The 18,003-nt window shown below is 43.6% G+C and overlaps 1 protein-coding gene across 2 annotated transcripts in view; it reads left to right on the top strand.

Moving 5' to 3' along the window:
• RBBP6 (RB binding protein 6, ubiquitin ligase) overlaps positions 1–17,041 on the top strand; it is a 39,890-nt gene extending 22,849 nt beyond the window's left edge. Inside the window, exons 5-17 of one of the 2 annotated variants that reach the window (XM_044304128.1) lie at positions 2,480–2,568; positions 2,668–2,764; positions 2,908–3,047; positions 3,763–3,935; positions 5,049–5,152; positions 5,571–5,908; positions 6,188–6,290; positions 6,378–6,438; positions 8,578–8,641; positions 8,879–9,247; positions 10,127–10,228; positions 10,871–12,628; positions 13,493–17,041. In XM_044304128.1, the coding sequence (XP_044160063.1) occupies positions 2,480–2,568; positions 2,668–2,764; positions 2,908–3,047; positions 3,763–3,935; positions 5,049–5,152; positions 5,571–5,908; positions 6,188–6,290; positions 6,378–6,438; positions 8,578–8,641; positions 8,879–9,247; positions 10,127–10,228; positions 10,871–12,628; positions 13,493–15,191 (5,097 nt within the window). In that variant the 3' untranslated portion in view covers positions 15,192–17,041. The remainder of the gene's footprint in view (positions 1–2,479; positions 2,569–2,667; positions 2,765–2,907; positions 3,048–3,762; positions 3,936–5,048; positions 5,153–5,570; positions 5,909–6,187; positions 6,291–6,377; positions 6,439–8,577; positions 8,642–8,878; positions 9,248–10,126; positions 10,229–10,870; positions 12,629–13,492) is intronic. The other variant, XM_044304129.1, reaches the window with a different exon arrangement.
• Positions 17,042–18,003: the final 962 nt, after the last annotated feature.

The following is an 18,003-nucleotide window of genomic DNA, read 5'->3' as shown; positions in this document are numbered from 1 at the left end:
TCTGACTACGGAGATCCTCAATGACCATGAGAATGGGGGTCTTATATAGAGCAGCAGGTTGCGCATGGCTGCTGTCACACCATTCACTTCTATGGGATTGTCCAAGATGGCAGACTACAGCAATCGCCTGTCTCTGCCAATCCCATTGAGAATGAAAGGAGCGGCAGCGGGGGAACAGGACCCTCGTGATCAGTGAGGTCCTGACCTCAGTGTATAGGGGATAACTTTAGAACTTGGCACAACCTGGTCAGTTATATCTCTGTAGGGATATGAGCTTAGATTTTTTTTATTTATTTTTTTCATACGCTCTGTGTAGCTGTAGAAGTGACATGATAAAATTCTTGCTCCCTAGACGGAGCTTTTCAATGTAAACCACATGCATTAAACTCACCTTAGGGCTGTTTCACATGAGCGGATGCCGTGCGTGACATCCGCTGCGTGAATGACAGCCAAGACCTGATGCAGACTGCAGAGGCACGGAGCGTTAACATGATTGATAATGCTCCGTGCCTCTCTGTGATCTCTTTACTACAAAATCACGGTGACAACTTTATCTCACTGTGATTTCGTAGTAAAGAGATCACAGAGAGGCACGGAGCATTATCAGTCATGTTAATGCTCCGTGCTTCTTCTGTCCATCGGGTCTTGGCTGTCATTCATGGAGCGGATGTCACGCACGGCATCCGCTCGTGTGAAACAGCCCTTAGTGTTGGACCAAGCATACATGTGTATGGCCGGATTGGGAGAGGCCGCCATGTGCTGATGGGTATCTCATGTATAGCTAGCCCAACTCACTAATGTCTTCTTGAAAGTGGCTCTAGGTTTTCAGTTCACACATGACTATCTTTAAGGGTTTTTTGTGGTCTCTGCAGCAGCACAGGACTTGTATCATTTTGCTGAGATACCTTTGAACATCATTTTTCATAGTTTACTTTTGTTCTGATTGATATAAAAAGTTAAGCAGAATTGCATATACTTAGGATGCAAAAAAAAGTTTATCGATGTATTCAGAATTCTTCAGGTTGGTCAGTATTGTGCTGTTACCTATTATCACTATCCTTTGTTGCAGTGCATTCTGGCAGACTGTAGGTTTATTCCCATGAGTCTAGTCTACAGTGTCTGTGGTCTACCTGTCCCAGAATGCAAACCGTGCTCTGTACAGAGTGCCAAACCTGCAGCTGTTACCAGGAGCTGAAGGCCATTGTAGAGAAATGTGAAGAAATCTCTGAAATGTAGAGGAGTATAGGAGGAGTGTTAACATTGTAGACATGAGAATGATCTTCAAAGGTGAAGGTGCACTTCAAATACTTCAGAGCATGTTCAACTTGATTTGAGATTGTGAATTTCCACCTTTTTAGTCTGTGCTGATTTAATTTCCTAATATATCTTTATCATGGCAGGAACTTTTTTTTTTTTTTATAGTTAAAGGGCATCTGTCAGAAGATTTGTACCTATGACACTGGCTGACCTGTTGCATGTGCACTTGGCAGCTGAAGGCATCTGTGTTGGCCCCATGTTCACATGTGTCCGCATTGCTGAGAAAAAAGAAGTTTTAGTATATGCAAATGAGCCTCTAGGAGCAACGGAGGCGTTGTCGTTACTCCTAGAGGCTCTGCTCTCTGCAACTGCAGTGCCCTCTGCACTTTCACAGGACCAGGCAGTGTAAATGTGATCACACCTGATCCTGTCAATCAAAGTTGAGAGAACATGGCGGGTGCATGCCTCTAGGTGTAACGACAACGCCCCCATTGCTCCTAGAGGCTCGTTTGCATATATTAAAACTTAAATTATCTTAGTATCAATGTGAGCACATATGGACATGGAACAAACACATCTGCTGACAGATGACCTTTAGATGTTAAAATCCTGCCTGCTAATAGTCGCTGCCACATGTTCAGGTTTTTTATGCCGTTTTTAAAGCCAAAATCAGGAGAGATTGTATTGAAGACAGATGCTACGTCTTTTTTTTTTTTTACATTTTTTATTCCACTCCTGATTTTTGCTTCAGAAGGTGTGGCCATACCCTCACTACATACCGTTATCAAATTCATTGTATGCCCTAAAGGTATGACGGTAATCCTGGAGGACCTAAGAACGACACACCGGTGAAAGGTGGACATTCACTTTAAGGAACTATGACTCCTTAGGACTGGCGTGGCTTTAGGGTGCTCATTCTACAGTTTCTAGGTTTACAATTTGACCACACTTTAATGCCTTGATCAATACTTGGGAAACTGCCTTCTATCTGGTTTGCTGTACCCATTTATTTGTCATGTTCCCTTCTGCAGTGTAGGTATTAACCTTTCTAATGCTGATAGTCATGGCGTATAGGAGTCTAATGGTGTCCCACATCTCACCTCGGACTGAGGGGCATATGACGGCGTTGAATGTGTGCGTGCCTGGTTGTGCTTGGGCCTTCTGCGTCCTTTTCAGTTTTGACTAATTTTTTCTCCTCCCCAAACAATTGCCTGTTAAACAGACCGCCAATCTGGCTGAAGCCAATGCTTCTGAAGAGGATAAAATCAGAGCAATGATGTCTCAGTCTGGCCATGAATATGACCCTAGCAAGTAAGTCCACAGCAGCCATGCTCTCCGCAGATCTCTGTTCTGACCGTGTTCTGGTGGGTTGAGATAACCATGGGTTTCTCCTTCTTACAATTTCCTTAGCTACATGAAGAAGCCTCTGGGACCGCCGCCTCCAACGTACACTTGCTTTCGATGTTTAAAGCCCGGTCATTACATCAAGAACTGTCCGACAAATGGGGTAAGTCTACAGCAGCAAAGAAGGCTCCAAGTCCCGGCGCACCCTGATCTATAGATCCTATTCCAGCCCTCGTATGGCTCACCTCTGCCTTGTCTTAGATCCTTCTTGTGCTTTCTATTGAAACAATTTTTTTCCCTCTGCAGGACAAAAGTTTTGAGTCTGCTCCCAGGATAAAGAAGAGCACTGGGATTCCTCGCAGCTTTATGGTGGAGGTGGAAGATCCCAATATGAAGGGGGCTATGCTTACAAACACTGGAAAATATGCCATACCAACCATTGATGCGTAAGTTTCCCTGTACCTGATGTAAACTTAATGGTTTGAGCGGGATTTGAAGAAAATGTTTGCTTTAGGCTACATGCACACAACCGGATGTGTGTTTTTGCGGATCCGCAAAAAAAAAAGGGATGCCATCAGTTTTTTTTTCATTTTGCAGATCCATTGTAACCATACCTAAAACGGACAAGAATAGGACATGTTCTATTATTTTTTTTTTTTTTGTGGGGCTACGGAACAGACTTATTGATGCGGACAGCACAAAAAAAAAGGAACAGAAACTAACAACGTTTGTGTGCATGTAGCCTTATTTACCCACCAGAAATAGCGCCAACCTTGTACTTTGAAATGATGATGGGTGCGGGTCCAACATCTAGGATCTCTGGGGTCCTGAGAATGAAGGGGTTATATGGCTGATTTAGCGCTGTGATCTCGTTACTGACTTTCCCTGTATGTCTGTGCCCTGACCACCCACCCTGTCATTAAAGTGTCAATGGGCCAACATTTCCCCTCATAGCTGGGAAAAATGTAAGGGCTGCATCAGGACACCAGTCCCGGCCCTACTGCTGATCTGTGGGGGGTCCCAGAGGTCAGGCACCCATGAAAACAAAGTGATATAACATATCCGAGAAATGTACCATCAGTTTGATATCGATAAGATGTAGCTACCCCTTTAAAGAGAACCAAACATTGCCTTTATTAACCCATTCTTCTTATATTGCAGTGTGGCATATGCTATGGGCAAGAAAGAAAAGCCTCCATTTCTACCTGAGGCTCAGTCGTCCTCTTCTGAGGAGGAAGACCCCGTCCCTGACGAGCTGCTGTGCATGATTTGTAAAGATATGATGAGCGATGCAGTTGTTATTCCTTGCTGTGGAAACAGCTACTGTGATGAATGTGAGTATAGCGGCGTGTATTACACTGCACCTTCACAGCGTTTCTTTGCCTTCTCTCAAGGGGAATAGACATTTTGTCAAGTGAATTAACACTAATCACTAGGTGAGTCAGCGGGCCTTGTGCCGTGTCCTATGCTGCCTTAGGACACCATGTTTAGACGTGGCCACAGCATATTACAGGACAATATATGTGTCTGGGGTTTTAAAAACGATGTTCACATGTAGCAAAGAAATAAGTATTCCTCAGATTTTAAAATCTGCAACACGCTCTTGATGATGCAGAAATGCCATACATTTTTACAGCGGATTTGCTAGGTATAGGAGTGAATCCACAGCCTAAGGCCTCATGCACACGACCGTGCTGTTTTTTGTGGTCCGCAAACCACGGATCTGCAAAAAACGGAAGGTGCCCGTGTTGCCTTCCGCAATTTGCGGAACGGCCGCCGGCAATATAAATGCCTATTCTTGTCAATAGGACGTGTTATACATTTTTTTTAGCGGGGTCGTCCGCATCTTTTGCGGCCCCATTGAAATGAATGGACCTAAACAACGGTCGTGTGCATGAGGCCTAATTCACACTTGGATTTTGGTGTAGATTCACTGTGAGATCCACGGGGTAAGACTTGCATATGTTGCCATTACCCTTAACGGTTTCCTGTCTTGATGGTTCATAATGTGTTCATTAGCATAACACAAGGCTGAGTGTAATTGCTTGTATTAATGGAGGTGTCCAGGCTCTAAATACTAATGACTTTTTTCTCAGGATCGGTCCTCATCAGATCGGTGGGGGTCCGACATTTAGCGTTCCATTCGCTGTGTAATGGCCATTCTGGGGTACTGCCGTATTGAAGTAAATGGGAGCTCAGCTGCAGTACTCCCCACAGCCACTACATGGCGCATTAGGAGCCTCCTGCTTCCAGCTCCATCCATTGTGTTATTTCTGGTGGTGGTGCCGGGTCCTCACCAATGTAGCACTGATGGCTGATTCTGAGGATAGGTCATCAATATCTAGAGTTCAGATGGATAGGTCATCAATATCTAGAGTCCAGACAACCCCTTTAAGGAGATTTGTGGTGTTTTTTTATAAATCAATTTTTTTTAAACCCACTTCTAGGTATCCGCACTTCACTACTGGAATCGGAGGATCACATGTGCCCTACATGTCATCAGTCGGACGTCTCTCCTGATAACTTAATCGCCAATAAATTCCTACGTCAGGTACTACAACAACTATACGGATGAATGCCCGAGGGTATCCTTCTGTCCAGCATTTACAATACAATTAAATGAGTTGTACAAGATTAGAAAAATGACTTTCTTCCAAAAACAGGACCACGATTTCAGTGGAGCTGAGCTGCATTGCCACACACAACTGTAGAGGTGGTGTTGCTTTTGGAAGAAAGCAGCCATTTTGTTTTCTAATTATGGACAACCCCTTTAAATTGGGCAACATTCTGTCTAGTGATCAGTCCAAGAAGCAAGATTTTTTTTCTTTTATGACTATCGGTGGTCTGTAGAATTCACCTGCTCATTTCTATATGCTTTCCACAGGCTATATAGAGTATATTTTTTTTTTCACATGTAATTGCTGCATTTGACTTTCCTCATTACTGATTCTCTATTTCACTGTTTTTAGGCTGTGAATAACTTTAAGAATGAAACCGGTTATACAAAGAGTATTCGTAAGCAACAGTCTGCCTCCCAGCAGCGCCAGCAACAGCAGGCGGCACAACCACAGCGTAGCACCCCGCAGCCAACACGTCCAGTGCAGTCTCGCCAGCAAGATCCTCTTATAGCTCCCACTACTGTAGCTCCTACTCCAACTACTGCTCCTCAAAGCACTGCTCCTACCACATCTACTGCACACAGCCCTGCACAAACCAGTGCCCAGCCCCAGCCTGCGGCGCCCTCTACAGAGCCTGCCCTGCCTGTACCTGTCCAAAAGGAGCGAGAGAAACCAGAGCCTTCTTTTCAGTAAGTCTGTGCTGGAAAATTGCTGTTCATTATGTAAACTTTAGTAGCGTACATAGTGTCTAACAGAGGGAAGATTTTTTGGGCTAGGGATTCTTTTAGTCGGCACTGAAATTATGACATAGATTCCAATATTTTAATCACTCCTGGAAAAAAAAACTAGTGTATGAGCTGAGAGAATTATTAACTCCCCAGTGAATCCTATGAGTCACCAGTTAGACATACCCGTGTCTGTTTTACCTATAGATACGTTTTCTAATTGTCTTTATTATCCTTTGTTAGTCATGAAAAGCGTGAAGGATCTCGATCCTCTTCCACACCTTCTGCTCCTGTCACATCGGCGAGCAGCTTGCCATTGCCCAACAGCCTCCACTTAGGAGACAAAGTAAGTCTTTATATCACTGCACCTGAGCCAGCTTTATTTTAAACTGGAGTTTCAAAAATAGTTCTAAACTTTTTGCATTTGTTTTAGGGCTTCCACGTTCCAGTGCTTGGACAAATGCCACCTTCTACTCACCACCTTCCTCCTCCAAGTAAGTACTGGTTAGAAAGCTGTGAATAATGAAGACCTAGTGACCCCACGCTTGTATTTTCTGGTTTTATGGTCATATTACCAGGTGTATGAAAATGGGTGTGTAACTTTCCTATTTGTGTCCATATTACAGGCACACTGAGGTCCTTTGGGTTTAAATGGACTTAGATCTTCATAGGAGGTCTGGGGAGGGCTCACGGGGAACTTCAACTGGCTGCCCAAAATGAAAACGTTTTCCCCACCTTAGATGTTTATGGTATATCCTGAGGATTTATGCCATAAATGTCTGACACAGGTTCCACATCAAGGGACCTGCACCTATCGCTTTCACGGGGGTCCCTCAACCCGTATCCTGCCTGGTGAGGCAGCTTTCAGGTCCAGGCAGATAGGACAGGTGGCTGCGCATTAGTGATGACTGAATCAATTCGTTCGAATCAACTCATTTATCCAGATTAATTGACACTTTTTAAGGAACACCCGCACAGCTCAGGACGCTTCCCTGCCGGCAGATTAATATGGCTGCTCATATGCCACGGTCTTGTTAATCTCGTGCGTGCGCCGTTACTCTTATCTGCTCGTGCGCTGTGATGTTTAAACAAATCGGCGTCAATGAATTTGCATGCGCCACTGAACAAATTTAGTTATCGTTTGTGCATGCACCACTACTTGCAGTAACGGCACATGCACGAGATGTGCGACCATGTTTATCTGCTGGCACATTAGTTGTCTGTCTGTAGAGGGACACTCCCTCACTGACTTAAATTTCGTTTAAATGAATGATTCAATTTGTACGAACATTCACTTATCCTTACTGCACATGTATGTACTCTTGCTTGGCTGTTTCCATAGAGGTGAATGGACCCAGCAGGTTGGAGGTCAGGGGATTCACATCGACCAGACATTTATGGCATATCCCTTTAAAGGGGGTCTGTCTCCTACTAAATAAGTAAGCATACCATTATATGGGGTAGGTGCCCTAAAACATAATTATACCTTTCTTGTTAAAATCCAGTCCACTGATCCCAAGAAATGGCTTTATTTTTTTTAATGCAAATTAGGTTTTCAGCGTACCGTGGGCAGGCCGCTCTGTTTGATGCACCGTTACCTCCATCATAATGTTGCACAGTGCCTCCCCCTCCTCTTTGACAGTCCCTCAGATTTCAGGGCTGGTGGCACTGATGATGGGGGGAGCTGTGTGCACCAAATGCAGCAGACCTGACCATAGTGCATCCAAAACTACTTACATAAAAATAAAAAGTATTTCTTAGGATAAGGCCTCATGCACACGACCGTTGTGTGCATCCGTGGCCGTTGTGCCGTGTTCCGTTTTTTTTCACGGACCCATTGACTTTCAATGGGTCCGTGGAAAAATCGGAAAATGCACCGTTTGGCAGCCGCATCCGTGATCCGTGTTTCCTGGCCGTGAAAAAAATGACCTGTCCTATTTTTTTCACGGCCAACGGTTCACGGACCCATTCAAGTCAATGGGTCCGTGAAAAATCACGGATGCACACACGATTGTCATCCGTGTCCGTGATCCGTGTCAGTTTTTTCCTATCATTTCAATGGCAAACTTGACTTAGATTTTTTTTTCATTTTTCATGTCCGGGGATCCTCCAAAAAACAAGGAAGACCCACGGACGAAAAAACGGTCACGGACCTACGGATGCCGTTTTTGCGGACCTTAAAAAAAAAACGGTCGTGTGCATGAGGCCTTAGAGGACTGAATTGTCACAAGAAGCCCTATGGTTACGTTTTGTGGCACCTTCCCACGTGGCAGTATGCTTGCTTTGAAACTATTTTGGAGGTGACCGACTTCATTTAAGCAAACAAAACTTAGGCTAGTTGTACACTAACATTTACAGATCCGGCAGGTTGTTTTCCGACCAGGAACAGCCTGCCTGACCCAGCCTGAATGCCGTCCATTACCTATAATGGGGTTCTGCGGTGACCCGGCCTTAATCCAGCTTCCTATGCCGGAACACCCTGTTGGAAGACACTGCCGGCAGTGTGAAACAGGCCTTAGCTAGCAAGTTATTAATGAACATAAAGGATGCATGTATGTAGTTCCTGGCCTACTGCTGTCTGTTTTTCTGGTCTAATATCTGGTTTTTAAAAAATGTACTTTTTTATTTCACAGCTCCACTGATGAGAGCCAATATACCAAGACCTTCTGGACCAAGACCGCATATAGGATGGGATGGGTTAGTATTGAATACTAATTTAATATGAATACTTTAGCCTCATTAATTTTAGCCTTACATTTTCTGCCTGTGGCTTTATAAAGCATATGAATATTATATTTTTTGGAGCTGTAGCCTTACAGAAATTGTATATGTGGGTGGAAATAAAGGCAAAACTATTCCTTTAGAATGTTCACTATACTCATCACTTAGTGTGATTTAAGTTTTTCAAAATTTTTTCATTTTTCTTTTCTCTAGTCATAGCCGTGGCCGTCACCCTCACAATGATCGCCCACCAAGAAACCAAGTGCCGTCTTTGACATCGTCGGGTCCTGTATATGTTCCACCTCCGACACCTCTGTTCCCTCCGCCGCCACCCCATGGTCTTCAGTTACCTCCTGGCGTACCACCACCTCAGTTTCCACCACAGTTCCCACCTGGACAACCTCCTGCTGCTGGCTACAACGTACCACCCCCAGGCTTCCCCTCAGCACCTGCTACAGTGTCTGCCCCATGGGCCAATACAGCAGTTCAGGGAGCACATGCCAATGCCATTCCTGCACCGTCCCTGGCACCACCCCTCTCTAAAGAAGAGTTCTATAGAGAACAGAGACGACTAAAGGAGGAGTAAGTGTGTTTTTTTTTTTGTTTTGTTTTTTAAGTTCAATTATAAGAATTTTTAGATTTAGAAATAAAAAAAAAGTGAAATATTGGATTAAAGTAATATATTTCATGGTAGTTAATGAATTCAACTTAATGCCTATTTGTAATTGAATTAGGTAAACTGCACAGTGAGGTAAAGTTATAGGGTATAGATGGTATCATACAAAGATGTAGTATATTGCACTGTCTATATTGCCTCTTACTCCGCATTACTAAAGACGAAACAGTACAGTCACATGCAGCAGGAAAATCCACTTTGCAGGCGGTTTTTTAGCTGAAAGGCAGAGCAAAAAGCGATTCCGTATCTGCACAGAAAATTTCCACAGCATGTGCGTAAGATTTGTTCAAATCAATTCCAGTGTGCATGCACGCCTATGTATATAAGAACAAAGTCAGCAGGACCAGCTAACTTATGTGTGTGACCGTGTGCTGACTCGCACCCAAATCTTAGTTCTCAGGGAGGTAAGCCACCACCAGGGGTGTCTGGTTGAGGCTTATTACATTCTCTCCATTGGGAACACATGCACACACAGTTGAGCCCAGCATATTTATATAGGGGAGTCAGGAGGAATAGTTGTCGGCTGAACAAGCTCCGTTGAAGATGTTTGGGCTCTTTTACATTAAAGTGTGTGTGAAATGAGAAAAGATACCGTAATTATAAATCATATTGTATTACTGATGATTCTGTGATAAGACAAGATCCTGAAACCGAACACTTGAGACAACTATGCATATAGCTCTCTTTTCTATCATAAAGACAGCAACTTGCATGTTGACTTTTTTTTTTCCTCTTTTTTTTTTTTTTTTTTCCTCCTTTTCTTGTAATCCTACGTTTTCCTTCAGAGAGAAGAAGAAATCGAAACTTGAAGAATTTGCTAATGATTTTGCGAAAGAGCTGCTTGAATACAAGAAAATTCAAAAAGAGCGGAAGCGTTCTTATTCCAGGTGAGAAAAGAATATAGCATGACCTGTATTTTACTATTTTTTTTGTTGGGGTGTATTGCAATTTTGTCATCCCTTGCGTTGTGTGTACATTTTCAGGATTTTGTCTATCACTGCCAAAAAACATTAATTATCCATACCCCCACTCCGTATTTAGTGCAACTGCATGTACCTGACCTTTTCTAGGAATACCATTTGCATGCTTTAATAGTGTAAAATTTTTATTTCTAAGGCTAGTTTCACACTAGCGGCAGGCTGTTCCGGCGGTTGAACAGCCTGTGGGATCCGTCCTGCCGGTAGTTCACGTGTGCCCCCGGACTGCCGCTCTGTCCCCATTGACTATAATGGGGTTGTAGTTCCGGCGGCAGCGCACGGCGAGAGGCAGCCGGACAAAAAGTACGACATGCAGTACTTTTAGTCCGGCTGCCTCTCACCGTGCTGCCACCGGATCTCCACCCCCATTATAGTCAATGGGGACGGAGCGGCAGTCCGGGGGCACACGTGAACTACCGGCAGGACGGATCACCCGCCGGAGTCCCCTGCCGCTAGTGTGAAAGTACTCTAAGTGTGAGGAGTCACTTAAAATGAACCATAAAAGAAATACATGCTCTTGCTCTTTTCATGTTTTTCTCTTACCTTTGATAGGTCTAAATCTCCTTACTCTGGATCATCATACTCTAAAAGTTCGTACTCTTACTCTAAATCAAGATCTGGTTCTTCAAGGTCACGCTCATATTCTCGGTCTTTTAGTCGATCGCGTTCTCGGTCTTTTTCAAGATCTCCTTCATACCAGAGGAAAGCCCATGGAAAGGGGCGTACTTACCGCTCCAGGTCCCGGTCTCATGGATATCCTCGGTCCAGGTCAAGATCACCATACAGGAGATTCCATTCTCGATCTAGATCCCCACCCTACAGACCACCTTCTCCTGCTAATAAGAGACTTCTTCAGCAAGTTGAAGGGGAACGTGATTATGCAAACCGCTATCGTGAATTGCCACCCTATGATCTCAAAGCGATGTATGGCCGTCAGCCGGATCTGAGAGATCCTTATGAAAAGGAGGCCTACAGAGAGTGGGAACGTACTTACAGGGAATGGTTTGAAAAGTATTATAAAGGATGTGCATTGAATGCCATTCCAAGACAGAGGTCGCCAATCGGTAGGGAAAATTTTCCAGAAAACAGATTTCTTCTTCCACCACAGACTCGAAGAGATCATTCGCCTTATCGTGGTCATAGAGAAAATTATCCTGCACCTTTACTACCCCGGCTGCGCCCACCTTTAGTTGGTGGATATCAGGAAAAACTACTGCCACGTGATGCACACATGAAGGACACTAGAAAATCAAAGGAAAGAGAACCTTTTGTCCAATCTGGCGACTCGAGGGCAAACAAACATAAGAAACATCGCAAGAGACGGAAAGAAGAAAGCGAAGGTTTGCCTAAGACTGGAACTGATGGATCGAGAAAGCACAGAGACCCGCATGGGGATGATGGCAAAAGAAACGAACATATGTTTGTGCCCACCAGCAAAGATGATGCCACCCCAGTTAGAGATGAGCCCATGGATGCCGAGTCTATTGCGCTGAAACCTCTTTCTGATAAAGACAAACGAGAAAAACCAAGAGTGAAAGTCGATAAAACTAAACGTAGAGCTGAGGTTAACCAGCCCAAGAAAGAAACTTTATCCAAGGTAATCAGGATTGAAAAAGCAGGGGACGGAGAGAAAGCTAAACCAAAAGCAGGGGACGGAGAGAAAGCTAAACCGGCGAGTGATGAGCCACCACCGAAGAAGATCAAAGATGAACTGCAGAAGAACGACAATTCAAAACATGTGTCTAGCCAAAAAGACGATAAGACTATGTTGCCTCGTAAAGTCCATCTCAAGGTAATAAAAGAAAATCAGGAAAAACAGTCTAAAGAGGAGAAGAGCAAAAAGGACCACACAAAAGACACTAAGATGGACAAGCCAACAATTAAGGAAGAAAAGGCTAAAAAGGCAGCAGAGAAACCAAGAACAGCTGAGTCCAAACCTGAAAAACGCAAGAGAAAAGTTGATGACAAATCTGCAGAAAAGGAACAGGAAAAACCAGCTAAGACTATAAAAGTTGAGACTCCTGAGGCTCCAAAACCTCCTGCTTCTAAACTAAAATCTGAGGCAGAGGTTGTCAAACCCGAGAAGATTCCCGAGAAGGACAAAGCAACAACTGTGAAAAAGATTAAACTGAACCGTGAGACTGGGAAAAAAATAACAAACACGGAAACTGCTGCTGGAACAGAAGAAGCACAAGACAAAAACGAGCCAACAGCCCCGGCCAAACCGAAGGCAGAACGTGTTAAGGGAAAAGTACGAAAGAAGGTACTTGCTCCTGATGGATCTGGATCCACCTTGGTCGACTATACCAGGTAGGAATGATTGATAGCATATATTGGAAGGGGATATTTTTTTGATCATAAAGGAATTCCTTGAATTGCTGACATATAATTTGCACCTTTGTAGGATCGTACTGGGTACTTAGAAATTAATTGTGAAGTATTCTTAAAGTAGGCACAGTAGAGGACATTTAGAGGAACTGGTAGATTCAAATAAAGAAATATTAGGCTATTTTCACATCCTATGTCCTCTCGGGCTGTTTTGGCATAAAATGCTGGGAACTGGACGGACAAAAAACCGCTGCGTGCAGCGGTGTTTGTCCAGATCCTGGCATGTTTGCAATGTGGGGAACTCTATGCCAGAACAGCCTGCCGGAGAAGACAGACTGAGATGTGAAACTAGCCTTACATGTTATTGTGAATAAATATAAAGAAATATGTGACTATACATGTCAGCTCTGTATGTATATGGTTGTGTAAAGCTCTAGCAACCAATGCCAGGTAGCTGCTACGAAGATGCACATAATCATGGGGTTACTATATAGAAATATAAATTGTGGGTGACATTTATGAAAACTGATAAAGAAAATTGGCTTAGTTGCCCATAGCAACCAACCAGATTTCATTTTTCCGACCTTCTTTTTAAAAGGAAAAGTGGAATCTGATTGGTTGCTAGGGGCAACTAAGCCAGTTTTCTTTTACACCTGTTTTGATAAATTTCCCCCTTATTTCTGCAAATGAAACCCAGGCAGATCCAATTAGACTTGTTAAGAAGTGCTAACTTGCTACCTATATGTTGGCGATTTAATGATTTGTATTTATTGCATTTGGGTATACGTCTTCACACTGTGCTAGTTCTATTTCGTTTTTACTAATTTATTACATTTTTTTTAACAGCACAAGCTCCACAGGTGGGAGTCCTCTCCGGAAAGCAGAAGAAAAGCAAGACAACAAAAGAACGGTTATTAAGACCTTAGAGGAGTATACCAATGATAGTATGGAACCAGCAGAAGATGTCATCATAATGATTCAAGTTCCACCGTCAAAATGGGACAAGGATGAATTTGAGTCTGAAGATGACGATGCTAAGGACTCGCAAGGAACATCGAATCCTGGGAAACCAATGAGTGTTGTATCCAAACCAGCATCTACTGTAATTTTACCAGAGAAAGAAGTGAAGCAGGGAAGTGATGGAACGCCACAAGATGCCAGATCAACCAAGGAAACCAATGTTTCCCAAACCAAGAACAGATCAAAAGATAAAAATAGTCCTGCAATTGACAAGGACTCTTCCGATAAAAGAAAAGGAAGTTCCCAAAATGACAGCAGTTCTGACCGCAACCAACAGTCCTCAAAAGAGAAGTCATCTGAAAAACAGGAATCAGGACGTGGCAGTTCCAACAAAGACGTTACTCCCACTAGCGAGAAGAAGTCTGATCGTGGAGACAGCAGAGATAGAAAACAAGAACATGAGAACAAAGAGAGGGATAAGAAGGAACATGACCGAGACCGAAAGACCGAACATGAGAGCAGAGAGAGAGACAAAAAGAATGATCATGACAAGAGGCAAGACCACGATTCACGTGACAGAAAGCCTGAACACGACAGTAAAGATCGGGAAAGGAGGCAAGAACATGACGGCAAAGAACGGGATAGAAAACAAGAACATGAAAGCCGAGAGCGAGAGAGAAGGTCTGAGCACGATGACAAGGTAAAGAGGCCAGACGGTGATAAAAAGTCAGATCATGACAGTCGGGATCAGAGTGGTTCCAGGAGAAGAGATGAGCGACGAAAGGAATCTCCTCTCAGGAACAAAGATTCATCGTCCAACTCCCAAAAAGTAAAACCCAGAGACGACTCTAGAGAACCTAAGAAAGTTCCGAGAGACTCTAAGAGTGGCAGTCACAGTCCTGGTCAAGAGCGCAGGCCAAGGGCTGAACAAAAGTCGTCAGACTCAAAGCGACAAAGCAATACTGATCAAGTGTCATCTGACAGAAGCAGTGAAAGAGGGAAAGAGAAAGCCCCATCTAAATCAAAAACTTCAGAAGACACGAGTGATAAAAGATCATCGCACCCTAAACGTCCCTCACCAGAAGTAAAAACGGACAAGGAAGCCTCTGACAAGACAAAGGGTCCTCAAAGCCGTTCTACACGGCTCTCCACAGACTTGACCAAAGACACTGATGAAGCTTCATTTGTGCCTGATTACAATGAAAGTGATAGTGAGGCCTCTGTCAAACAAGACGACCCTCAGGAAACTAAAAACAAGGACGATGAACACACACAAGCTACAGATATGGGTGGTAGTAACTTGCCTGCCACTGGCCCAAACAGTCCAGCCGGCAGCCAAAGCCCTGGCGACTCCGGCAGCAGCAGCGTCAGCTCCACAGGCAGCCCAGACAAAAAGAAAAAGAAGAAGGAGAAAAAGAAACACAAGAAGCATAAAAAACACAAGAAGCATAAGAAGCACACAGGTAACGAGTCAGAGACTGAGAAGGGCCCGAAACACAAACACAAAAAAAAGAAATCCAAGAAAAGTAAAGACAAAGAGACTGAAAAGGAGGACACTAAAGCCAAACCTCCTGCGACCTCGTAGTGACAGCTCGCCTGCCCTCCGTCTCCTGTATTCATTTGTAAGCTATCTTGCAGTGTAAATAACTGAAAACTGTGCCACACCTAATATATTGATTCTTTGACTTTTACATCAGAGCTTTATAAAGGAAATATTTGTACAGAAATCTGTGTCTTGTGACCATATTGCAAATACTTTGGTTCTTTTTTTTTATTATTTATCTACTAGGCATTTAGCCATGAATTAGATGAAAATGAGGGTGCTGTGAGCTTAGGGCGAGCTGTGCCAATGTAGCCTAAGCCTCAATATCTGCCCTGCAAGATCAGCAGCGTGGGATGCCATTAGATGACAGGATTGGCCCCAGTGTGTTTTTTTTTTTTTAAGGTCACCCCAGATACCACTTGCCTGCCCCAGATGTTCTTGAGGTTTAGTCCAGATACCACTTGCCTGCTTCTGTTTCTTTTTTCTTCTTCTTTTTTTAGGTAACCCCAGATACCACTTGCCTGCCTTGGTGGGTTAACATGGCAAACGACTACAGGCGCCAGTCTCCTGAACTCTGCCCGTATGGCCCAAACAATATGTTACTACTCTTTACAAATTAGGAGCAAGGACTGCGGTCAATTCCAAAGCCTGAGTCTGCACTTTAGTAACTTTACCCTCCTGGGCATGAGTGGGAAGGAGCGTGACCTCTCCCCAAATCTGTACTGTAAATAGTGATTCCAACTTTATTATTTTTTTATACATTTCCTGATTTGTTCTAAGAGCGATCAACAAAGCAGACTATGGGAGAATTTTTTTTTTTCCCCCCCATCCGTGCAGACGTGGGCATGTCATTGTGTTAAAGGACATTCACTATGGTCTGCCCACTTTTTTTTTTTTTTTTTTTTAACCTAGACTCTCTTATTTTTTTATATACATAAAAAGTTTGTTTGCTCAAACGACATACTTTGTGCTGATTTTGAGTTGCGTGTGACCTGGCTGCTTGAGTCTATCCGTCATCGGAGCTCAAGCAACACCCTGAGAATTCTGAATGAGGCTTTGGATGTAAATGGAAAAGAAAATCAAAATGGGACACAAAATGAGTAAAAGCAACACTTTATGCAAACTACACTTGAAGGATACGTTATAATACCATCTACTGTAAAGTAAAAAACAAAAAAAACAAATGAGTGCCTATTTCCTTCTAATCGGCTTGTTAGCGGCGTCCGTTTTACTGCAGGGTAATCTTCCTGTGGTTGCACATAAACACTTTATAATGACAGAGGCCCCTACTACACAGGGAAATTTAATCAGTATCTCCTGCATAGTGCATTAGGCATAGGTAGCAGGTGGAGATAGGCTGGTAACAGATTTAGGGCAATGTCTTTATTTCAAGGTGACCCTCTAAGCTGCAGACGCGGGATCTGAGAAGTGCACAGTAGAGGTAGCAAGAAAACCTACTGCTCTGGATCAGGCATGTAAACTGTTCCTAAATCTTAATAATCTGCTGCACGATGCAGGGATCATATCACGAATGTGGAAGAAACAGTAAATTAGATTTTACTCTACAGACCAAGCTCATCAGTACAGACCAAGGGACGAGTCCTTACATCTAACCCTGCGGGCGCTGCTATCCATGGCTTTCTTTGCACTTTTTACCAGCTGTACAGCTTTTGGTTTGATTATTATTATTATTATTTTTTTTTACTATCTTGTGCATTTTCCTTTTTTTAATCCTCATAAGAACTGGCACTATGCAGGGAAGGTAAAGAAATGTGATGTCCCCTTGTTTGAAACGATTTGTAAACTAGAGAATGAGCGACCCTACCTCAGATAAAGCCGTGTAAAATAATTTTTTTTTCTTCTGTGAATAAATGACAATGAATTTAACATTATCCATGCCAATCGTCTGCATTTTTCATCTGTGAGTTGTCAGCCTCCTGATTTCACTGAATTGTAGGCTGACCAGAAGGGCTCTACAGTATATTCACTTCAGTGGTGCAGCCTGAAAGCTGTTGAATATGTGTTCATTGACAGAAAAATACTGGACCCAGATAGAAAACCCAGCATGCAGTTATACCACCAACAGGTATGTAAATGATTACAGGTGTCGTCTGATTAGACACTGGGTCTTGCCACAAGAGGGTGTAAAAGTTCTTCCCCTGCTGCCATATACAAATGCTTTCAGGGGCTACTTTTGGGTAGTGTACCTCCTGATGAGGGATTGCTGACTTAGACATGCCTCTATGACACACTTGAAAACATTTTGCCCAGTTGACAGACTTTGAGAGAAGGCGCATTATAGGACAACAGAGGTTGATTTAACGCCCTGTCTGCTGTTCTGACCTAGCTGTTAGGAGATGTTGGGAGTAGTGGTTACGTGAGGACACACACATGGCAAACGGGCTCCTGACAGACCATCAGTAGAGAGGATCGTTTGATCTACCGACAAGCACGAGCAGCTCCCACAGTTTTATTGTCCACCATCCAGACACAGGTACACTTTCATTATACACCCCTGTCTTTGCCCAGGGCACTTAGCATGGCACTCATTACATATCCTGCCATTGACAGCCAGCAGATGTGTAGTGAACCTGGACTGATAGACTGGAACCGTATCCTCTTTAGTGACCAATCCAGGTTCTGTTTGGGATGTGAGTATGGAGGCCTTGTGGTTAGCGCTTCAATACAGCTTCTGATGTGGAGCGACACACTGCTGATGTGATGATCTGGGAAGCCATTACATAAGACAGCTGGTCAACCATAGTAGTGATACGAGGGACACTAACAGCTCAGCGATATGTGCAGGACGTCCTGCCTCCACATGTGTTCCTCTCATGGCTGGGCTGACAACTGG

The sequence above is a fragment of the Bufo gargarizans genome, chromosome 8 (assembly GCF_014858855.1).
Source record: "Bufo gargarizans isolate SCDJY-AF-19 chromosome 8, ASM1485885v1, whole genome shotgun sequence".
Classification (NCBI taxonomy): Eukaryota; Metazoa; Chordata; class Amphibia; order Anura; family Bufonidae; genus Bufo; species Bufo gargarizans.
This window is presented reverse-complemented; position numbering and strand designations above follow the sequence as displayed.